The 18968-nt window shown below is 38.0% G+C and overlaps 1 protein-coding gene across 3 annotated transcripts in view; it reads left to right on the top strand.

Moving 5' to 3' along the window:
• FRMD3 (FERM domain containing 3) overlaps positions 1–18968 on the top strand; it is a 142448-nt gene that overhangs the window by 112560 nt on the left and 10920 nt on the right. For all 3 annotated transcript variants that reach the window (XM_030471029.2, XM_030471030.1, XM_030471031.1), the window contains 5 exons: positions 2298–2361; positions 3336–3424; positions 6642–6716; positions 7266–7334; positions 10472–10593. In XM_030471029.2, the coding sequence (XP_030326889.1) occupies positions 2298–2361; positions 3336–3424; positions 6642–6716; positions 7266–7334; positions 10472–10593 (419 nt within the window). The remainder of the gene's footprint in view (positions 1–2297; positions 2362–3335; positions 3425–6641; positions 6717–7265; positions 7335–10471; positions 10594–18968) is intronic.

The raw sequence follows: 18968 nt of genomic DNA on the forward strand, positions 1-18968 counted from the left end.
TCTTTTCTGCTCCTGTAAGATGTTTGACTTAATTGGGTAGCCTCAACCATGTTTGAGGGAGAGGTAACACAGACCTCCTGCAGGTGGGGTAACAGCAGCTGGCTATGCCGTCAGCAATGTGGCTCAGAGTGAGCACAAACATGCTTACACATTGATAAATTACACTTTAGCCCTGCTGCTAAACAGATGCCAACACCAGTTACTTAGATGTGGCTGCTTCACCTCAGCCACAGAGGTTGAAGAAGATGGCCAGAAGGTGAAGAAATGGTGAGATGTTTTTTTGTGTAGAACTGGACTATTTTCTGTATATCCATAGAAACCTCCCCGATAGTTGATTAATCTGAAATTCTCAGAAATGTAAAGTCAGTGTAGTCCTGTCTGTATGATTGTCGTGGTTTGAACCTGCTGTAGCTGAACCCAGGACAATGATTCGGTTCCCTATGGACCTCTGGAGACATGTCTGTCAAATACCATCCATTTGTGATTCTGTGTTTGGGCTGCAGTTGCCCTGGCATTAATTTCAGGTAGCCTTAGTCACAGTGCTTTGGTGGTATGTGCTTTTGGCATAAGGACAATATAACTGTAATTTTAGTCTACGGTGCAGGGAGGAGAGAATAGCACTTGCCAAGCATGTACCATACTGTGGGAAATGAGTTTCACAGCACTTGTTTTTTCATCTTACTCAAGGATCATATGTCCTTTCAGAAATATTGGTGTATTCCTTTGGTCCATTGGCATATAAACCAAAGACAAAATGAAATAGTGATAGAGGAAAAGCCATCAAGCTGTCTCAGTGTTATGTTGGCCATTAAAAGGTAGATCTGGTGAGATTTCTCTGAATGCCATGTACTGCTTCTTTCATTTCTGAAATCTAAAAGTGAGTGCTAGTAGCTTTAACTGATATTAGCTGAAATTAGCTCAAATTCATATCTGAGATTTTCTTTTTAATGGAAAAGCTTTCTCAATTGGAATGATTTTTTGTTGTTATTTAATGTTAAAGCAAACTCTTGTTATAAAGTTTCAGGGATAGCATGGACCTTGCTTCCAGAATTGTTCCCATTTCAATCATCTGACATCCAAAACCTTTAGAGAAGTTTAAGAAGCTACAGTGCCTCCATTTTGGCTGTGATTATGACAAAATTTCCACTACATTTTAAGTAGAGACATTGTATCACCTTAATATTCCATATAGCAGGTACACTGCTATTCTGTATGTGAATTGTGCTTTCAACCATGGTTATATTAAGTTTTCACATAGGTTTGCAAGTCACAAGGCCCCAGTAATAACTGCTGTCAAACATTTTCTTTTTCTTCCTATGTGTTCTATCTGTGAGTAGTCAGTTACTAAGATGTGTGGTATGGAAGCACAAATAAATAAGGATAGAGATAAGAGTATTATCTTTTCCTGTTGTGGTTTAAGCCAAGCTGGTAACTCAGAACCACGCAGCCGTTTGCTCACTTCCCCCCTTCTTTCTCCCCCCGCTCCCAGAGGGATGGAGAGAAGAGTTGGAAGAATATAACTCCCACGGGTTGAGATAAGAGCAGTCCAGTAACTAAGGTGTAATACAGAACCACTACTGCTACCACCAATGAGAATAATGATTAGCGAAATAACAAGGGGAGAGGATAAAATCGCTCACCACCCACCGATCGATACCCAGCCCGACCTGCAGGGATCTGGGCCTTCCGGGTGACTCCCCCCAGTTTCTATACTGGGCATGATGTGTCGTGGTATGGAATACCCCTTTGGCCAGTTTGGGTCAGGTGTCCTGCCTCTGCTTCCCCTCCTCCCTGGCAGAGCATGAGACTGAGAAAGTCCTTGATCAGAGTAAACATTACTTAGCAACAACTAAAAACATTGGTGTTCTCAGCATTGTTCCCAGGCTGAAGGTCAAAACCACAGCACTGCACCAGCTACTAAGAAGGAGAAAAATAACTGCTATAGCCCACAACATTACCTCAATTTAATTACATTAGAACTTCCAAGATTTTAAAATATAAGAGGAATTACAAACTGCATAGTAAATGGAATGTAAACATGAGCTTCTACCTACTTTTAATTTCCTCTTCATTTTCTAGCAGTCAAAGTTAATTCTTTGAAGATGCATAGGAATGTAAAATAAATACTCTGGGCTTACGTTCTCTAATCCAAAGAAAATGCTTTTATGCTAAAGGTCTGTTGAGGCTCTTTGTCATTTGACACACTTGGCTTGGGATTTGGGGAAACTTGCATGTAAGTTGCTTTTCTTACCTGTTGTTCTATTTTTCCTATACTTAAATTATTTTTCTCTTTCTAGGTGTGATGTCTACAAACTGAAATTTGAAGGGAAGACTTTTTACGTGTTTGGAGCTCAGAAAGAGGTCAGGTTTAATACTGTTACAGAACTTCTGTATTTGAGTTAGAACCGACTAAGACATAACATCATTTTTCAATGAAACAAATATCTAAACAACCAATAAGTGTACTTCCTATTATACCTAAAATATAGAAGATGAGTAAATGTAAATATTGCTGATGTCAAAAGAATGTCTAATTTGCAGAGGGTTGAGACACTGATCACTTAACATTCATGCAGTACTGTGTTGATTGCTCATGGTTTTGGTTGTCTGTGTAGTCAGGTTTTAATGGATTTTAAAGCACTTAAGCTGTACCCACTCTAAAACATGAGTGACATCTGTATATGGTTAAAAATTCAGGATCAGTGTGAGGTATTTTTGGCTAATTATGATCATCTTCTCAAATCTTGGTCAGCTGAAGAGATTGGAGTCTGTCCTAGGTAGATAAGAGTTCTATCTTGCCATTGAACTTTTAAAGATTTTTTCCTACTGCAAAATGAGACAGCTCAAGGCTATGGCTTTAGATACAATCTAGGTGAGGAACAGAAAATGGAGGAAGGCAATAATTTCAGAGATATCAGGGGCTGGTTTTGTGGTTGCAACGAGGATTTGATGGTGGGACATAGGAAATGGGGAGAAGTGGGTGGTAAGTGGTGCAGCAACTACGCAATGTGGAATATTGAACATGGAGACTTTCCTCCTTTGATTTTGGCCTGAATACAGTTGGTTCAGATTTATTCTACAAACAATATGTACATATGCTCTTCTTTGCCCCCCTCCAACAATTCCTTTTATTTCTGAAACAATTGCTTAGGCAGTTTAATTATCGGCTGTGTATGAGTTGTATTTGCGTGGGTGAACCACAGATTGAGGCTACACAGGAAAGCTTGGTCTTCAGTGTATCTGGTTCATGGTGATGCTGTCAGGAAGAGCTACTTCAATCTTTGAGAATTCAACATTTTCAATACTTTTATTTGCCTTCTTTTCCTTGCACTTAGAAAAAGACTGTGCTGTCATTCCATACCTCTACACCAGCAGCCTGCAAGCATCTTTGGAAATGTGGGGTGGAGAACCAGGCTTTTTACAAGTATGTAAACCTGAAGTAATTTCCTATAATAAAAGTAAAAAAATGTGCATGTGAGTAGAAGATTGTTGAATGTGAAATGTTCCATTTTATTAGCAGAATTCAAAAGACAAAAAGAAATATGCAAGTTAATGAGGAATATTATTTCATTTCAAGCCAGTATTATAAAGTGTTTAAAATCTGCATGAGGCAGGAGGGTTTTGGCAGTGAGTAATTACACTTTTCCCAGCACACTCTTTTTGCTTTCTGTAGTGTGTCACGGAATGGACACAGTACTGCCTTTGTGTCTGGGAACACAGTTGTTATCTTAGCCCGGCTGTTGAATACCTTTAAAATGGAGGAAACAATGTTATGCTTGATTCTCTGGGCTCTTCTGCCACTAGGTAATGTTCTTCCACTCTCTAAGGTTTAGTAAGAGTTGATTGGAAATAAAAAAATAAATACAATGATTTAGAAAAGAAAATGTTCTTGACACATTTTGAAAGATGCCAGCCACCTCTTTTTTTTCTTATTTTAAGTCTATAAATTGACAAGAAAAAAGAAGCGTCTTCCTTCCTATTTCCTAAAAGAGAACTTGAAAATATTTCCTCATTAAAAAGCTCTTTCTGCCCTCCACTGACTTTGTTAGATCTGTTTATTGACGCTCCCCTTTAGACATGTAGCTTTCATTCTTCCCACTTAGTCTTTCTTTACAGCATCTTGCATATTTTATAAAAAAATACCATTTCTGTGTTGGAACATAGCAACACCAGAGGACTGCTGTAAGTGTAAATAATAACTAAGTAGTAAGAATGTGCTTCTAATGTGGATATAATGACCTACTTCATTTTGAAGAAGATTCTTTCTTTTGTTTCAACACTGATAAAATACTATATCAATATAAACTATTCAATTGATATGCTCAGTGAAGAAACAAGAAATATGAGCTGGTAAAATACAGCTCTTAATTCTGTGTGTTAACATCTACTGTGTTCAGGACTGAATTAATAAAAATATCAGGAAGTGTTTTCTGTTGGAAGTACATGTAAATAGGAAAATAGTGTGTGGTGTTTAAGCAGTTTTATTTTATGTTACTAGAAATAAATGTAGGGAATAGGAAACAATTCCCACCAAAAGGAAAAAAAATTAGTGCTGAGGGAGACTCATAGGAATATCATCTCTCTCCTCTTATTGCTAAATGGTTGTAATATTAACTGTTTGGGTTTTGGTCACATGGTTGTGGTGGGTTTGACCTCGAATAGGTGCCAGATGCATACCCAGCTGATGGGTTGGGATAAAGACAGAAAGATTGCTTACCTGTTACTGTCACTGGCAAAACAAACTTGACTTGGGGAAGGTTACTTTAATGTGTTTCTCACCTACTTACTCTATTTTAAAGTGTCGTGAAGACAAACCTAAAAACACCCTTCTCCTGTTTCTTCCCAGGCTCAACTTCACTCCTTCATTTCTGACTGCTATATCGTCTCCTTACCCTGAGCAGCACAGGGAGACAGGGAATGGGGGTTTCAGTCAGTTCATAGCAGTTTTTCTCTGCTACTCCTTCCTCCCCACACTTTTCCCCTGCTGTAGTGTCCTTCATGAACTGCTCCAGCATTGGTCCTTCCCATGGGCTGCAGTCCTTCAGGATAAACCTTCTGCAATATGGGTTTCTCTCCATGGGCCACATCTCCTGCAAGGAGCTAGCTCCTGTGTGGATTCTCCACAAGCTGCAGCTTCCCTCAGTGCATGTCTACCTGTTGTAGCGCAGGGTCCTCCATGGGCTGAAGTGCGTATATCTGCTCTGGCCTGGTTTTCCATGGGCTGCAGGGGGACAGCCTGCTGCACCATGGGCTGCACCATGGGCTGCAAGGGAATCTCTCTTTTAGCGCCTGGAGCACCTCCTCCCCTCCTTCTTCTCTGACCTTTGTGTCTGCAGGGCTGCTTCTCTCATGTTTTTTTTATTACTTTTCAAATGTCTTCAGGGCACTACTGTGGGGTTATTTCTTCAGCATGATAGTTTTAAATTATTCTTGCTGTTTTTGATTTTAGTGGGTCTTACAAGAGAACCGCTTTACTAAAATGAAGATTGGAAGTGATATTCAATGGAGAGGAATCTGGCTGATAGATTGGAAAATAGTAATGGTTAATAGGCGGAGTGCAGAAAAATGACAAGAATCCTCCAAACATGAAACTGAAGCCAAAGCAATCTGTGAATACAGGCTTAGGAGGGTACTCTTGAAACAGCAAAAGTTTTCATACATTTCAGAGAAACTGGGCTGTGTAGTGTGGACTGTTAGTAATATGACAGCATTAGATAAATCCTGTCGATGTTCTGTATTATACCAACAAGGTATTCTAACAAGATCAGAACAGTCATAGCCAGGTTCTGTAAGTAATTCATGATGATGACTCTTTATCTTCATTAGATTTGGTCCTATCCTCTGCTTAGAAGAGCTTGAGACGTGGAATTTAAAATAAGGTCAACATCACTTGGCATGTCTTGAAAAGCAGAGCTTTAAGTCCTGTCTCAATCCAGGCTCAGGGTTGACTGTTGTGATTATTTTCAAGTAGATACAGACCATAGAAGATTGCCTATTAGGATCTGGGAATGAGAGATTCCATACAAAATCAATTTGCCACTTTGAAGGCAGAGAACCTCAAAGACGTAGTGTGTCTTAGGTACTCTTTCATGATCCTTGTGATAAAAGACTGTGATAAAACGTAGCTGTACTTCGTGATTAGAGAGAAGCAGTAGCATATAATATAGGCTACTAAGAAGTTGACTGTATGGAGAAATTCAACTGCTTCGGGAGAGAAGCATTACTACTTCTTTATTATGTTTTTATTTTACTAGCGGGAAAGTGGAAATAGGTGTATCTTCCCACAAACAAGGTGATGTGAGGGCAAACTTGTCCTAGGGGTTTTTGATGTATCACGATCTTTCCTTCATCCTGTGAATGAAAATCCCTAGAGATGCAGCAAGTGTCTGCATTAAATTTTCTTGCTTTCTTATCCAGGTAATCACTTGGTTTATGTTCAGTCATTCTACGCTGTCTGAATTGTTATATGTGTGTTTTATATTTTAATTTGTATAAAGGCTTAAAAAAAGTTGGAAAGCTCAATTATTGAATATTACTTTGTGTTATAAAAATTACAAAGCTTGTAGTTTGCCTTTTTCAGTTTTGCTTATCAGGTTCCTTCTGTGCTGAAAATGTGACAGACTCTGTTATTTTTCTTCAAGGTATGCAAAATCCAGTCAGATCAAGACAATGTCCAGCAGCAAGATATTTTTTAAAGGCAGTAGATTTCGATACAGGTGAGTGTTTGCTTTCTTTTTCATGGTGAACCATTTCAGAAAGTAAGAGAAAACATCTGTAATTGCTCATGGCAAATTGAAGGCTTTTGCTTCTTGAGGATCCATTCACACCTAATTCAAGTCAGGATTCGAAAGATTTTCTGTTATCTCTTTAGCATCACTTCGTAAATAAAATGGAGGCTTCTTGCAGAGTTTTGTCAAAGATCAGTTTCACCAGAATAGGGCTTCACTTTTGTGGCAGCTTCTGTAAAAACAAGGATGCATGGCCAGGTCAGACATTGTATGCCCCCTGTAACTGGGCAGCTGTGGACCAGGGGAGCACTAGTGGGACAGTCCAATCACACCTGGCATGCTATTACAAAAGGTTGCTTTTTCTTAGTAGCTTTGGAGACAAGTGGTTAGCAGCATTTTTAATCTGCAACATTATATTTCCACTACATATGTTTTATTTTTTTTTTCTTACTTTTCCACTTTTGAATGTAACTTAATTGTTCATGTGTGTATAGTGCTTGGCATTTCCTCAAATATGTATTTCATGTTTTGATGCAGCGGAAAAGTAGCCAAAGAGGTTGTGGAGGCAAGCTCTAAAATCCAGAGGGAACCTCCTGAAGTTCACAGGTATGTCTTGACATTTGATATTAAAGTTTAAGTACTAAGGAGGATTACCATTCTCTACAAGGAAATTCTCTTTCCTTTACTGTGAGGTGTAATGGCTGTCATTCTGAACTTCCACAATGAGGTATGAAAGCCTTGGGAAATATGTGTGAAGCTATATGTGAAGCTGGCTTCAATCACTGTTAGATAAATAGCTTGTATTGTTATTTGGGTTATACGTACAATGTTATTACATGATCCTGACAGAAAAGTATGTTCTTTTTTCATTCCTATTTTTTGCCTGGTTTTGAAAGTTTCTGTGTATGTATATGGGAATGTTTAAAAGTATATTTGATAGTTTTTTATAATGCAGTCAAATTTAAAAAGCAAGAAATTTTTTCAGTAAAGAGGAAAAAGATCAGAGAATCTTTTTATTTCAGAGAAAAATCTGGCTTGTTAAAAATAAGCAGTTAGACTTTGCAAGCAAAGTAGTACTTTCTAGTCGTTACGACTCATTGTAGTGGCAATGAAAATTGACAAGAACCTAATTAAAGTCCTTCAGAAAAGAAGAAAAAAGCTAGCAGGAAAAAGTTGTTTAAAGACCTCTTTAAAAGGTTACTTAACTTTCTGAACATTCTACAACCATATCCCTGTTTTTATTGTGATACTTTTCAGGGGTTTGCCTGTGGGTTTGGTTTATTTTTAATTGAATATGGATATTCCATCTATATTTGAGAGAAAAGTGGATTATCCTTACTAGAGGGTAGGAATATAGCTGCAGCAAATATTTTTAAGTATGTTGTCTAACTGTTTAACGTAATTAATAGTCAGGACATGCAGTAATGCTTTCGAACATACTTTGTCAGATTACATTTAAAAATGGGTAAGTGACAGTCTAGAATGTGTTAACTGAGAACGCAAAAGGCAGAATATAAGGTCTACTACTGAGGCAGGGTAGATTACTTGGGCACACAAATGTATTTTAAATGAAAATAGTTATTCACATAAGGAAATAGCTTCTTGTCTACTTTCTGTAGGGTTTCTGTTTTCCATAGGATAAGAAAAGATTTTAATGTAAAATTATTTTTTTACTTTTATTTGGTTTCAGTATTTAAACTATTTTGAACATATTATTTAAAACTCTTAGTGTATATGAAGAAACTAATCAGAGGGCAAATAAGTTTGTAGAACAATGATGTATGGATTTAACACCCATAAATAAGAATATATATTTTTAATGATTAACCTTCTTAAAATACTTGTATTTACAATATTATGGCAGCCTTAAGTTCAGTTTCTTAGAAAGACTAAGAAAAAATCTAATTATTTCAAGTGTTTTTATAGCACAGGTTTTGAAATGGGAGACAGAGGTAAATAGCTTGTCCTAATAGCAAGGTCATCAAAAAGCATAGAAAATATTCAGCTCAAAAGAAGCAGGCTTAGAAACAAGTTACTCTATGAAAGAGGATTTGGGGGTGAGAAATGTTAGTTTTTCAGATGCAAAACATCTAGGTGAAATATGACTGAAGGTAAATATGTATTTATATATGTGTATATTTTATATATATATAATTATATTTATATATAAAGTTTTGTCTCCCTCAAAGTCAATTCAGTGGTACCATGCTGCGTTGAGAAAGAAACATGCAGTTGTGAACAGGTTACTGTTCAGTATCTTTGTGTTTGGCATAAACACTTAAAGCGCTACAGACGGAAGATCTCTTGGAGTGTGTAGTCATGCAAGATTAATGCTGTGGCAAGTTCTTCTGAAAAATACACACTGAATGATTGAATATTTTGCTTCCAGACCATGCCTGAAGAAGCGATCTTGGTAAATAAGTACGGAGTAGGAGCCCTGTGTGTGCTACCAAGCACAGCTTCTATTTCGGACTAGATTTTAGCTCTTTACAGCAAGCACAAAGATCCAGGGGTTGCGTAACAAACCTTTGGAAGTACTGTTGAGTTGGAATGCTTGTAATTACAGTGTTCTGAAAAACTTCCCTAGACAGTGAAAATTTAAACTAAATAGTTACTAGAGACTGCTCACAGCATGCAAGAGAGGACGTAAGTAGCTTTGGGCATATATTAATGAGCAAGAAATCATGGCAATTGAGCAAGAAAGCTTGTTTATCCCCACAGAATATTTAATGACATGTAATGTGAACAAGAGTATGACATGTGTCCCAAGTTTACCTAAACCCTCAGCAACACACAGTCCCTTCTTACCACTTGCAGCAGGTACTTTGTTGAATTTGTTACTCTATGTGTAATTTTAAGCTGAGACTGTGCAAACTTGAAACGCATTTTGTGAAGCTTCACACTGTACCTATGTACATTTGAAGTCAAGTCAAATCCTCTTCGTTTTCATCTTTGCTGTTATCAAAAGTAAATATGTTATAATGTAATGGTTCAGATTTATTGCAGGACCCTTTCTTCAGGCCTGTATCATGTAAGTCTTAGATAACTTATTCTAAAGAGCTATTTTGCATTTTCAGTAATGTGATTTTAGTCTAATGAGCCTCCTGGCTGAAGTGAATCAACAGCATTCTTCAGATTTCCCTGAGAAGGTTCAACACCTGCTACCAGGAAAGCCTGTTAAAACCAAGTAAGACAGGAAAGAAAACCAGCCTGAGCACCTGGCGGCATGGTGTAGAGACAGAGTCTAGGATGCGTGAGAATGAGAGCACTGTCTATCTGTTAAGAGACAGACAGTGAAGATGCAGTTGTTCCTGCTTTAGTCTTTAGTCTGCAGTGCTCAAAACATAAAAAATCCTTCACCCAGTCCTGGAGGCAGTGCAACAACATGAGCAAAATGTTTTGTATTCTTTTTACCTTCCCTTTCCTTGAAGCCAAATACTGATGTGTGCTGTGCAGGATGGAAAGGAGCAACATGCTGAAATCGTATGTAAGATGAAGAGGAGTCAGGCTGTGTAAGAGGAAGTAAACCAGCACAAAGCCTTCTCTTACACTTCAGATGTTGAAAGATTTATATCTGCTGAGGGTTCAACATAACATGGTTTAAAGCAGCGTTCAGCGTGCAAAGCTTGTGACGATAGCTCAAGACCTAGTGTAATATGTGCAAAATGAGTCTGCTACGAGACATATTGGACTGCAGTTGTTTCCTTGCAAATAAGCTGATGCTGTTTTCCCCATTCTTTTAGAACCAGCATTACCCAGAGTCGCAGCTCTCCCGCCTTGAACAAGCAACTCATAATCAACATGGAACCTCTACAGCCTCTCCTTCCTTCTCACTGTGAGGAGGAAGAGGTTTCTTTAGATGAAGGTGAGTAACTTACTCAATTCATGCCAAACACTAGCAGTATTTGCTATAAAACATATGGAAAAATCTATATTACGCACTCAGGGATATGGAAAATTTCGAGTAATTTCTATTAGGAGTCCACTGTTAAGCATCTGCACGTCATACTGAGAAATGATCACCAGCTTAAGGATCAAGCCTCATGCAAGATACATTGTGAGGAAAGTTACTGCTGTTAAGCTTTCAGTTTTAGAATCTTTTTTTAGCTTGTCAGGTGAAAGGAGCTTAGCAGAAAATAAGTAGTCTCAATATAGCACCATTTTACTAAATACTAACTGCAGTTACTCAGGAGTAAAAATTGGCAGCTTACTGATAGGTATGTTTTTCTTGCTTCCCTTTACTTTTAGATTCTTTCTGTTGTAATGTTAGGAAAAACCCTCTGCTAATGGAATTCCATTAACAAAAAGGGATGTTATTTGAAGGTCAGCAAGGAAAGATTCTCTGCTAATTTAATCCCATTGACGAAAGGGATGCTATTGGAAGATCAGCTTGAATATATTTCGTAGAACAAGGTTTTCCATGTATTTGTTTATTCCTTGATATTATAAAAATCACATTCAACACATATCTTTTTGAGACCCAGCCATTACAAAGAATGGTATGAACATCTTAGCCAACTTAAATGAGGAAAACTGCATTCTTCCTAATAAAAAAGGAAGCCAAGCAAACAAAACCTAACAGTGGTTCTTACTTGAGTTTCAATACTGAATGTAGTAAGAACAGGGTGAATTAGCATGTCTGTTTATTATAATTACTAGTAGGAGCTGCATAACATGTAGTTAATTTTAACAATTACTTGTTTTCCTCTGCTGTGAAATACCTGTATCTGAGAATTCACTTTCTGGCAGCAAAGTACCAACACTGTGTTCCTGCTAGGCAGTTGCCACCACCACAGAGTAACATCAGCTTGCTGCTTGTAAGACTCCTTTGCCACACTTACTGTGTGTAAGCTGTAAGCAATGATATCCGGTTTTGGAAACTGCTGACTTGTGGTTGCTATACGCTCCACAGAGAGTTTTGGTTTCAAACGTGTATTACGTAAGTTTGAAAGTCATGTTTCCTTTTAGGTCGTTATTACTACTACAATTTAATAGAAACATTTGCTGATGGGTTTCCTGTAGAATGTTATGCATAGTTAAATGCCACCAGCTGCTAAGTTAACAGTATTTAGCTTTTACAGTATTTTCCTGTAGTGAACTTGGCTATATTACCAAGTTGCAGTTTGAACTGATCTCACAGCTCTCTTACACTGATGCTTTCTCTCTTCCCCACACGCAGTCAACCCAATTTTGTGGATTCCCATCTTCTCCCTTGCACCTCAGAGTGAACTGGGAGAAGGAGTAAAAGAAAAAAAAAACACATCAGAAAATACCGACCAAACAAAACACTCCCTGCCCCAAACCCCTAACTGAACTATGTCTCACTAGTGCCTGGCTCAACCTTTAAGTGGCTTATCAGAGAGGGTCAGGCAAGGTCCTGTGCAAGGCCAAAGGCAGGAGCCGGAGTAGGGAGAAGGGAGGCAGCTATCCCTGGGACTGATTGAACTGCATGGGGAAACTGCTTTTAGTGTGCTACACATGTGAACAGCCTTGGTGCCTCTCTAAATGTCTGGGTCTGAGATGCGGGTGGACACCCTGGGGTGCTTTCTAAAAAGCCTGCTGATGCTCTTGAGAGCATGGTACAGCCTTGCCTAGGTCAGATGTCCCTTCACGCTGTGGGTTGGCTAATGCAGCTTCCAGGACCCATGCTGATATTTCTGCAAAGTGCTGCTGTATGCATACCAATGTTCCAGCTGCTGATGCGGCCAAGACCTTCATAGAGTGCTGCACTGTGCTGTGTAGGTAGGCCCAAGGAACATATTAGCAGGGCTGGCTATAATGGTGCTATCAAATACGCATACCTTGGGCAGACTCAGGAGAATGCACAGCTTTGTCTTTCAACTGAGCAAAACTTACTTGTTCTAAATTTTAAATTGGCTTTATATGTTACGAGCAAAACATACGGCCAAAAATATGGTGGCCTCAGTGTCTTGAGTAAATACCTCTGCTTCCTGAAATTTCTGGAGAGATGAACTCTGAGTTGGCTGAACCTAGGTGGTATGAAACTCAACTAACAAAAAATGTCACATGATTTTGTGCCAATTACTTGACAGTTGCTAGGGGACAAAGCCATCAAAGATGGCAATAGGAGAGTCTGCAGGGGCTTTTTAGCAGCTTCAGCCTGCCTTGTTGTCCTTAGGATAATCCTTTCAGATGGAAAATAAAAACAGCTGGAGCTCATATGAAATTCCATCTTACAAATCTGCTCTGACTATCATGCTGAAGTGAAGCTGTCCTCCAAAAAAGCACAAATTGTCCAGTGGTTTTGCAGACATGTAAGAAAGGGTATGCTCATAAATGACCATTGTTTGTGGAAAGAAAGATTTTAGAAGACTGTGATTTCATAGTAATAGTTACTTTAGCAGTTGACACTTATGGAAGAGGACCTGAAAATGAGTAATGGAATTTTATTTTTTATTAGAATGGCAAGCATAAATATCCTGAATTTGTCTATTGGTGTCTCATTCTTCAAGAGGTAATTCTTCAGTCTGCACTTAGAGGCCATATACAGATGTTCAATTACTAATTTAAGCACCTAGATTTGAATTGGTATTCTTACTTAAATGTGCTTTTATTCCTGTTTTAAATTATAGTTATGTAACTTAACTTACCTAAGAGATTGGCCACCAGTAAATACATATTTTGCCAAATTAAAAAACTAGTCTCAAGTCCTTGTGCTTTAGGTTTTGCTGGTCATCTCTCAGTCCTTTGTTGCTATAGCTTAAGATTCTTCAGGCTCTCACACTGCTTGCTACTGATTTGTTTTGCACTAATGTCTATTCCTGTCTCCAGAACAAAGAGGCATAGTATTGTAAAGATGCAACCATAAAATTACTGTCTTGTGTAGAAGGTTATCACATGGAATTAGATTTTGCATGTATGAGTGTCAGATATGCTTGGGAAGATCATTTCTATGTTTTAAACCTTAAAGATATTCTTTAGAATGCACCTACCTAAAGAAGTTTTAAGCGTACTCAGAAGTGTGATTGCAAAATTCATCTTTGTCATAGATGACAAAATTAGACCCTTCCAAATGGTCCTTTAAGTCCTTTGCATGGTCCTTGTTCCATGCGCAGTTGAACACATTGCATTTTTTTGGTATCGCTAGAAGAATTGTATGGCTGCCTTATTTCACCACCTGATTTGGTGAGACACATAATTGCCTGTCCTGATCACTTGGCAATTGTTTTGCCAAGATTGTTTTGCCAAGAAATCCAGATCATTGTCTGGATTTCCCAGCACCAGATATTAGCAGGGATTCATGTATTTGTCCAATTAAAAAAAAAAAAAAGAACTAAAAAAAAAAAAAAGGCAAAACCACACCTCTTGAGTCACAGGATATTAATGTGAGTTTGACAAAGTGATGAAAACTCATTATTCGATACCTGTCTGTTCAGGTTTCCTGGTAACATTGACTTTGGCTTTTGGAGCAACCTAAGGGAAAGTAGCATTCATCAGTAGTTTAATTAATCGATTTACATAGTACCGTATCTTAGAAAATAGAAAGTTTATGACACAGATTTATTCTAAATTCTCCTGTTTAAAATCCATGTTCCTCATTTTTTTTAATTGCCTGGAGAGTTACACACTTTTTAGTTGCTGTCTTTGATCTTTTAAGAATTTGTTTTCCTTAGGAAATTATATGCTTGTGCATCTGAGTTGTGTACAGAGAGCTGTTATCCTTTAGCAAACTTATTTTTGTGTGTTGTTCAAATATAAGAAATATTGCATTAATGACAATTAATTGGCATGAATGACATTTACTATATATTGCAGAGACTTTGTTGCATCTTACAAGCATATGTGGGAATAAACACACACCAGCTACTACCAGACTAGTTGGCTGGCTGTGTGAGCTCTCACCTGTGTAAGCTTTGGTTGTAGAGCAGAGGCATATGGAGCTTTTGTGGGTGTAGCTAAGGCTACAAATGAAAATTTTGCCACTACAAATGAAAAATTTGCCACTTAAGAATAGTAGCATGGACAAATATTTAAAAATATGCTTGCAAAATATGAAATAATGTGAAGTATCTCTTCACATGTCATGTCTGTACAGCAAGAACCCTATTACAAGTAATCTAGTCCACCTTTTCCCCTGGGCACAGCTCAACGTAGTTACACTTAATTTTTATTGGGAAGAAAGAAAAAAGGTTTACTGCTGACTGTTTCTCTGGGTAGAACTAATACACAGCTTGTCAACATTCATATTTTTAAAATCACACCTACTGTATATGAGACACAGTTTATCTTAATACATTAGACAGAATCATGAAACTTCTTGTATCATATAACACCAAACAGCCTTTCCCTGTGAAATTAGCAGAAGCAATACTCCTGTTATCTGATTGTACCTGAGGGTGTGTGTATAATAACAAACACTGTAATATGTGGGAGTTCATCATATTTCTTAACGGCTTTTCTAAATAAAATACCAGTTCCATTTTTAGATTCCTCTGGTGTGTAGAGATAAATAATTTGTTCTAATATTCCATTAATATGCCATTAAACTTAGCAGAGGCCAAAGTGAAAAACTTTAGGACAGGTTGAATGTAATGTGATTTTCTACTAGTTTTTGGTAGTTTTTAAATGTTGAGATCATTCTCCCATTTTTGGATCGTTATTCCATTTATGGAATGAAATCTGGTCATCTTAAGTTTCTCCCCCTACTGCACACTTTGTCTTGCAAGCTTCTGGGACTCTCCCAAAGAGCGTTCTGGCCTCAGGAGATCTTAACATCACTGTGTGCATCACCATGTCTGTATTCAACGAACTTGGATTTACAGTCCTCTAACCATATAATTGAGCCCTACAAGGTCTGAAAACAACTTTTTTTACAAACAAACCATTTGCTTCAAGATAACAATACTAGCCCTAACAACAAATAGCTCTCCCAGCATTCCTTCGTAGCTCAGTTACAAATTCTCAGATTTCTAGGTGTTTACCGTGCCATGTGTCTACAAAATAAGATCACTACTTTTGTCACAAACTAAACAATGTTGTCCCCATCACCTTGATAAAATACCTCTAAAATCTGAAAATAGGTGATGTACTTTCTTTTCACAAATACATTGAAATTGTTATTCTTGAATAGAAATTTTCTGTTTGCGATGGAAGGATGCTAGTTTTGCGGAGTGTTTTTTAGTTTTAGTTTTCTGGTTTTGGAAGGGGACTCTTTTTGCTTTCATAAACCATACTTTCTGGTTTTAACAGGCGCTACCTAACCATCTGCTGCTTTCTGCCTTCTCATAAATGCCAAGGGTCTCTCTGCCACAGTTCCCATCAGTAGTCATCAGCTGTGTATTATATAAAGTAGCAAATTAGGAAGGAGGAGAGTGATAAGAGCTGCAAAACCAATTAGCCTTTGCCTTGCTTGCTCTCTTCTTCACACAGAATGTTCTGGGCAGCAATGCAGCAGAGAAGCAGGCTTCTTGTCTTGAAAATCTTTGCTGAAAAACATCTTCAAACCGTTACACAGAATGTGCTGCTAATGTCAGATCATGCAAGTCTACTTTTTCTAAAGAGATAGAGCCTGTGCCTTACTTGCTGAGAGTTATTGGTAGAGAAAGAGAGCTGCAAGATTTCAACATAAATCTCAGTTTTGTATACATACTTTGTGGGCAATGACTTGAAATCTCACAATCATTTCTCATTTGCATGAGCGTGGTCACATGAAACATAAATGATAAATGTTTATTCATTCACATGAATGTTCTCCTGTTGGAAATCATTCACAGCCTTGTCCAGTTGACACTTGTGTCCTTGATGAGACTTTCCTTTGCATATTGAACATGTTGGTGGCTAGGCTTTTGTAAGAATTGGTGCTTTCCAGTTTTTGTACCTGTGTAAAAAGTGAAGATTCAACCCTTTTAAGTGAAATTTTAATAATTCTCTTTTGGCTGTTGCAACAGTTGTGAGAATAAAGATAAGAAAAGGAGACAAAATCTTACTTTTGAAGTGGTGACAAAATGGACATAGAAAGCAAAGAGGCACTTGATCTTTCCTGAGAGTGCTTGCAGAGAAAAAAAGGGAGAGAGGAGTGTTTTCCCTGCAGGGCAATGCGTAAAAAAGGAGCACTGCTGGATTTTCATATTATGTGGGCCAGGCAGGGAGAGGAACCACTGTAAAGACTCTTCCCAAACCTCCATTGAAGCAGATGTTTTTCGTGAGAGAGATCACTTGGTGTAAAATATGCAGCTTGTCAACATTCATTTCAGGACTCTCTCCCCTGCCCCCTTCTTTCCCACATATTCACATGCACATCATTGATTTATGGTTCAGAGGAAACAAGGATGTCAGATAACGAACACTCAGATGGCACACGCCATAAATATTAAAGGTAAGGATTCTGGGAAGCGAGCGACTAGCACCCCACAAGCCCACTCTTTTCAGTTTATCTCCTTTCTGTGGTTTCAGTGGGCCCAGTAAAAGCTCCTTCCCACTAGGATAGTATGAAGCTGTGCACGTGGTTGCATTCCAGCTTCCAGCTGGAGCAAGTTATCAGCCATCCTATGTGCGTCATGCCTTTTTTAGGAGCCTGCATATCTCTGCAGGACGGGGACAGGATGGTGCCCAGCCTTCTGAAGAACACTTCTTTCTGGTGGATAAAAAATGTGTCTAATAGTTGTCCACAAGTGGGAACTGAAGCACATATGCAGAGACACATTTTTCCCAAACTTAGGAATTTTCTTCTCTTGTTTATACACAGGCAGGTCAGCTTTGATTTTAGGCTTCATCTTACTGGTTTCCTTGTGACTAAGGTTTGTAAACACAGCATAGGACTTTTCCTTTTGAATATATATGTTTTATGAAAATATTTTCTAGGCAGTGGTAGGGAACTGACATCAGTAGCCAAACTGAAGCTCTTCAGAAAAATAATGGCTACAGTGTCATTTTACCCTTTGAAAAACAGATCCTAAATGCTGCCCTTTTGTTTCATGGTGCTATGTTTTGATGCCTTGGATATTTTTATGCTTGTGTGTGTGGTTCAGCTGTTACGCTAGCAACTGCTAACTGAGAGGGATGTGGTGGAAGTTTGTATTGTATGTTATGAGGCATTTGGAAATGTTTAAAAATAGCCTCTCGTTCTGTTTCCTACTGGGATATTCTTGTTGGCCATGTTAGAAGTGTGTCATTTGATTCATTGAGACTGACTAGTGTTAGTCTCTTAAAACTCAGTGGGAACCCAATGAAAGGTCAAAGCTGGTATGGGTAGAGCCTTTACAAGACTTTGAGAAGAGGAATTAATAGTCAAAATGGTGAAATGTCTTGTAAAAATCCAAACCAAGAGAAGCATTCATTTGCGAATGGTTAACCACTGCAACAAGGAAGTGTGCATTCGATTACTGCGGCATGGCTCCAAGATCACAGCCAGAAGGGCTGGTAAATTTACATTTATTTTACTCAAACCTTTCTCCCCTCTGTTCTCTCCTATTTTTTATGCTAATAATGGTCTCTTGGAAAGGAACTATCCTTCGAATGACAATGTTACACTGAGTACAGCAGAGAATAAGGATGAATTTCTGACAGGAGCAGAGTTGCAAATGGGGAATGAATGAGACAAAACTTACATGACATTTGTTGAAATATCTTGTAGATTGTGGATTTTTTTGTTAATTGCTAAAAAATGAGTGACTGAGATTTTGCCCTTGTAGTTTTCTTGGACTGATGTGGAGAAATACTTTGAAACTGTGATAAGTTCTGTCAAAACTAAACAGTTCTTAAATTAGCAGGTAGGTTGGTAGCAGATTTTGAATGTCAGCTGAATACAGTAGTGGATACGGTTTAGTGTTTTACTGCAGCTGAGTGGGTTGCCAGGTCATAACTTTGTTGTTTTTATTTTTCTGGAGACTGAATAATTTAATATACTGAATAATAGTACTGGGGTGCAGTGGGGAAAGGAGTCTGATATAGATCTATTTTTCACCACATATAACAGGGTGCAACCGAAGGAACAAAGAGTATTCAGTATTGCTTTGAATAGCAACCAAAACTAAGTTGGTTTGTGGTTTGTTTTTTTTTCTTGTTTTTATGCCAAATTCGTTTTCAAAAGATGGATTGGCCCTTCTATCAATCTGTATGTCTCTGTTTCCTTACTGTATTAAGACATTTCAAAAATTGTTTCTCCATGCTTTCTGTGGTACTGTTTACTTTTGATATTTTTGCATGTGTTTGACAGATTTCAGTTTCCATGCACCTATATAAAACTATGCCTTTGTATTGAATCTTCATTTCAGAAATGAG

The sequence above is a fragment of the Strigops habroptila genome, chromosome Z (genome assembly GCF_004027225.2).
Source record: "Strigops habroptila isolate Jane chromosome Z, bStrHab1.2.pri, whole genome shotgun sequence".
In the NCBI taxonomy this organism is placed as follows: Eukaryota; Metazoa; Chordata; class Aves; order Psittaciformes; family Psittacidae; genus Strigops; species Strigops habroptila.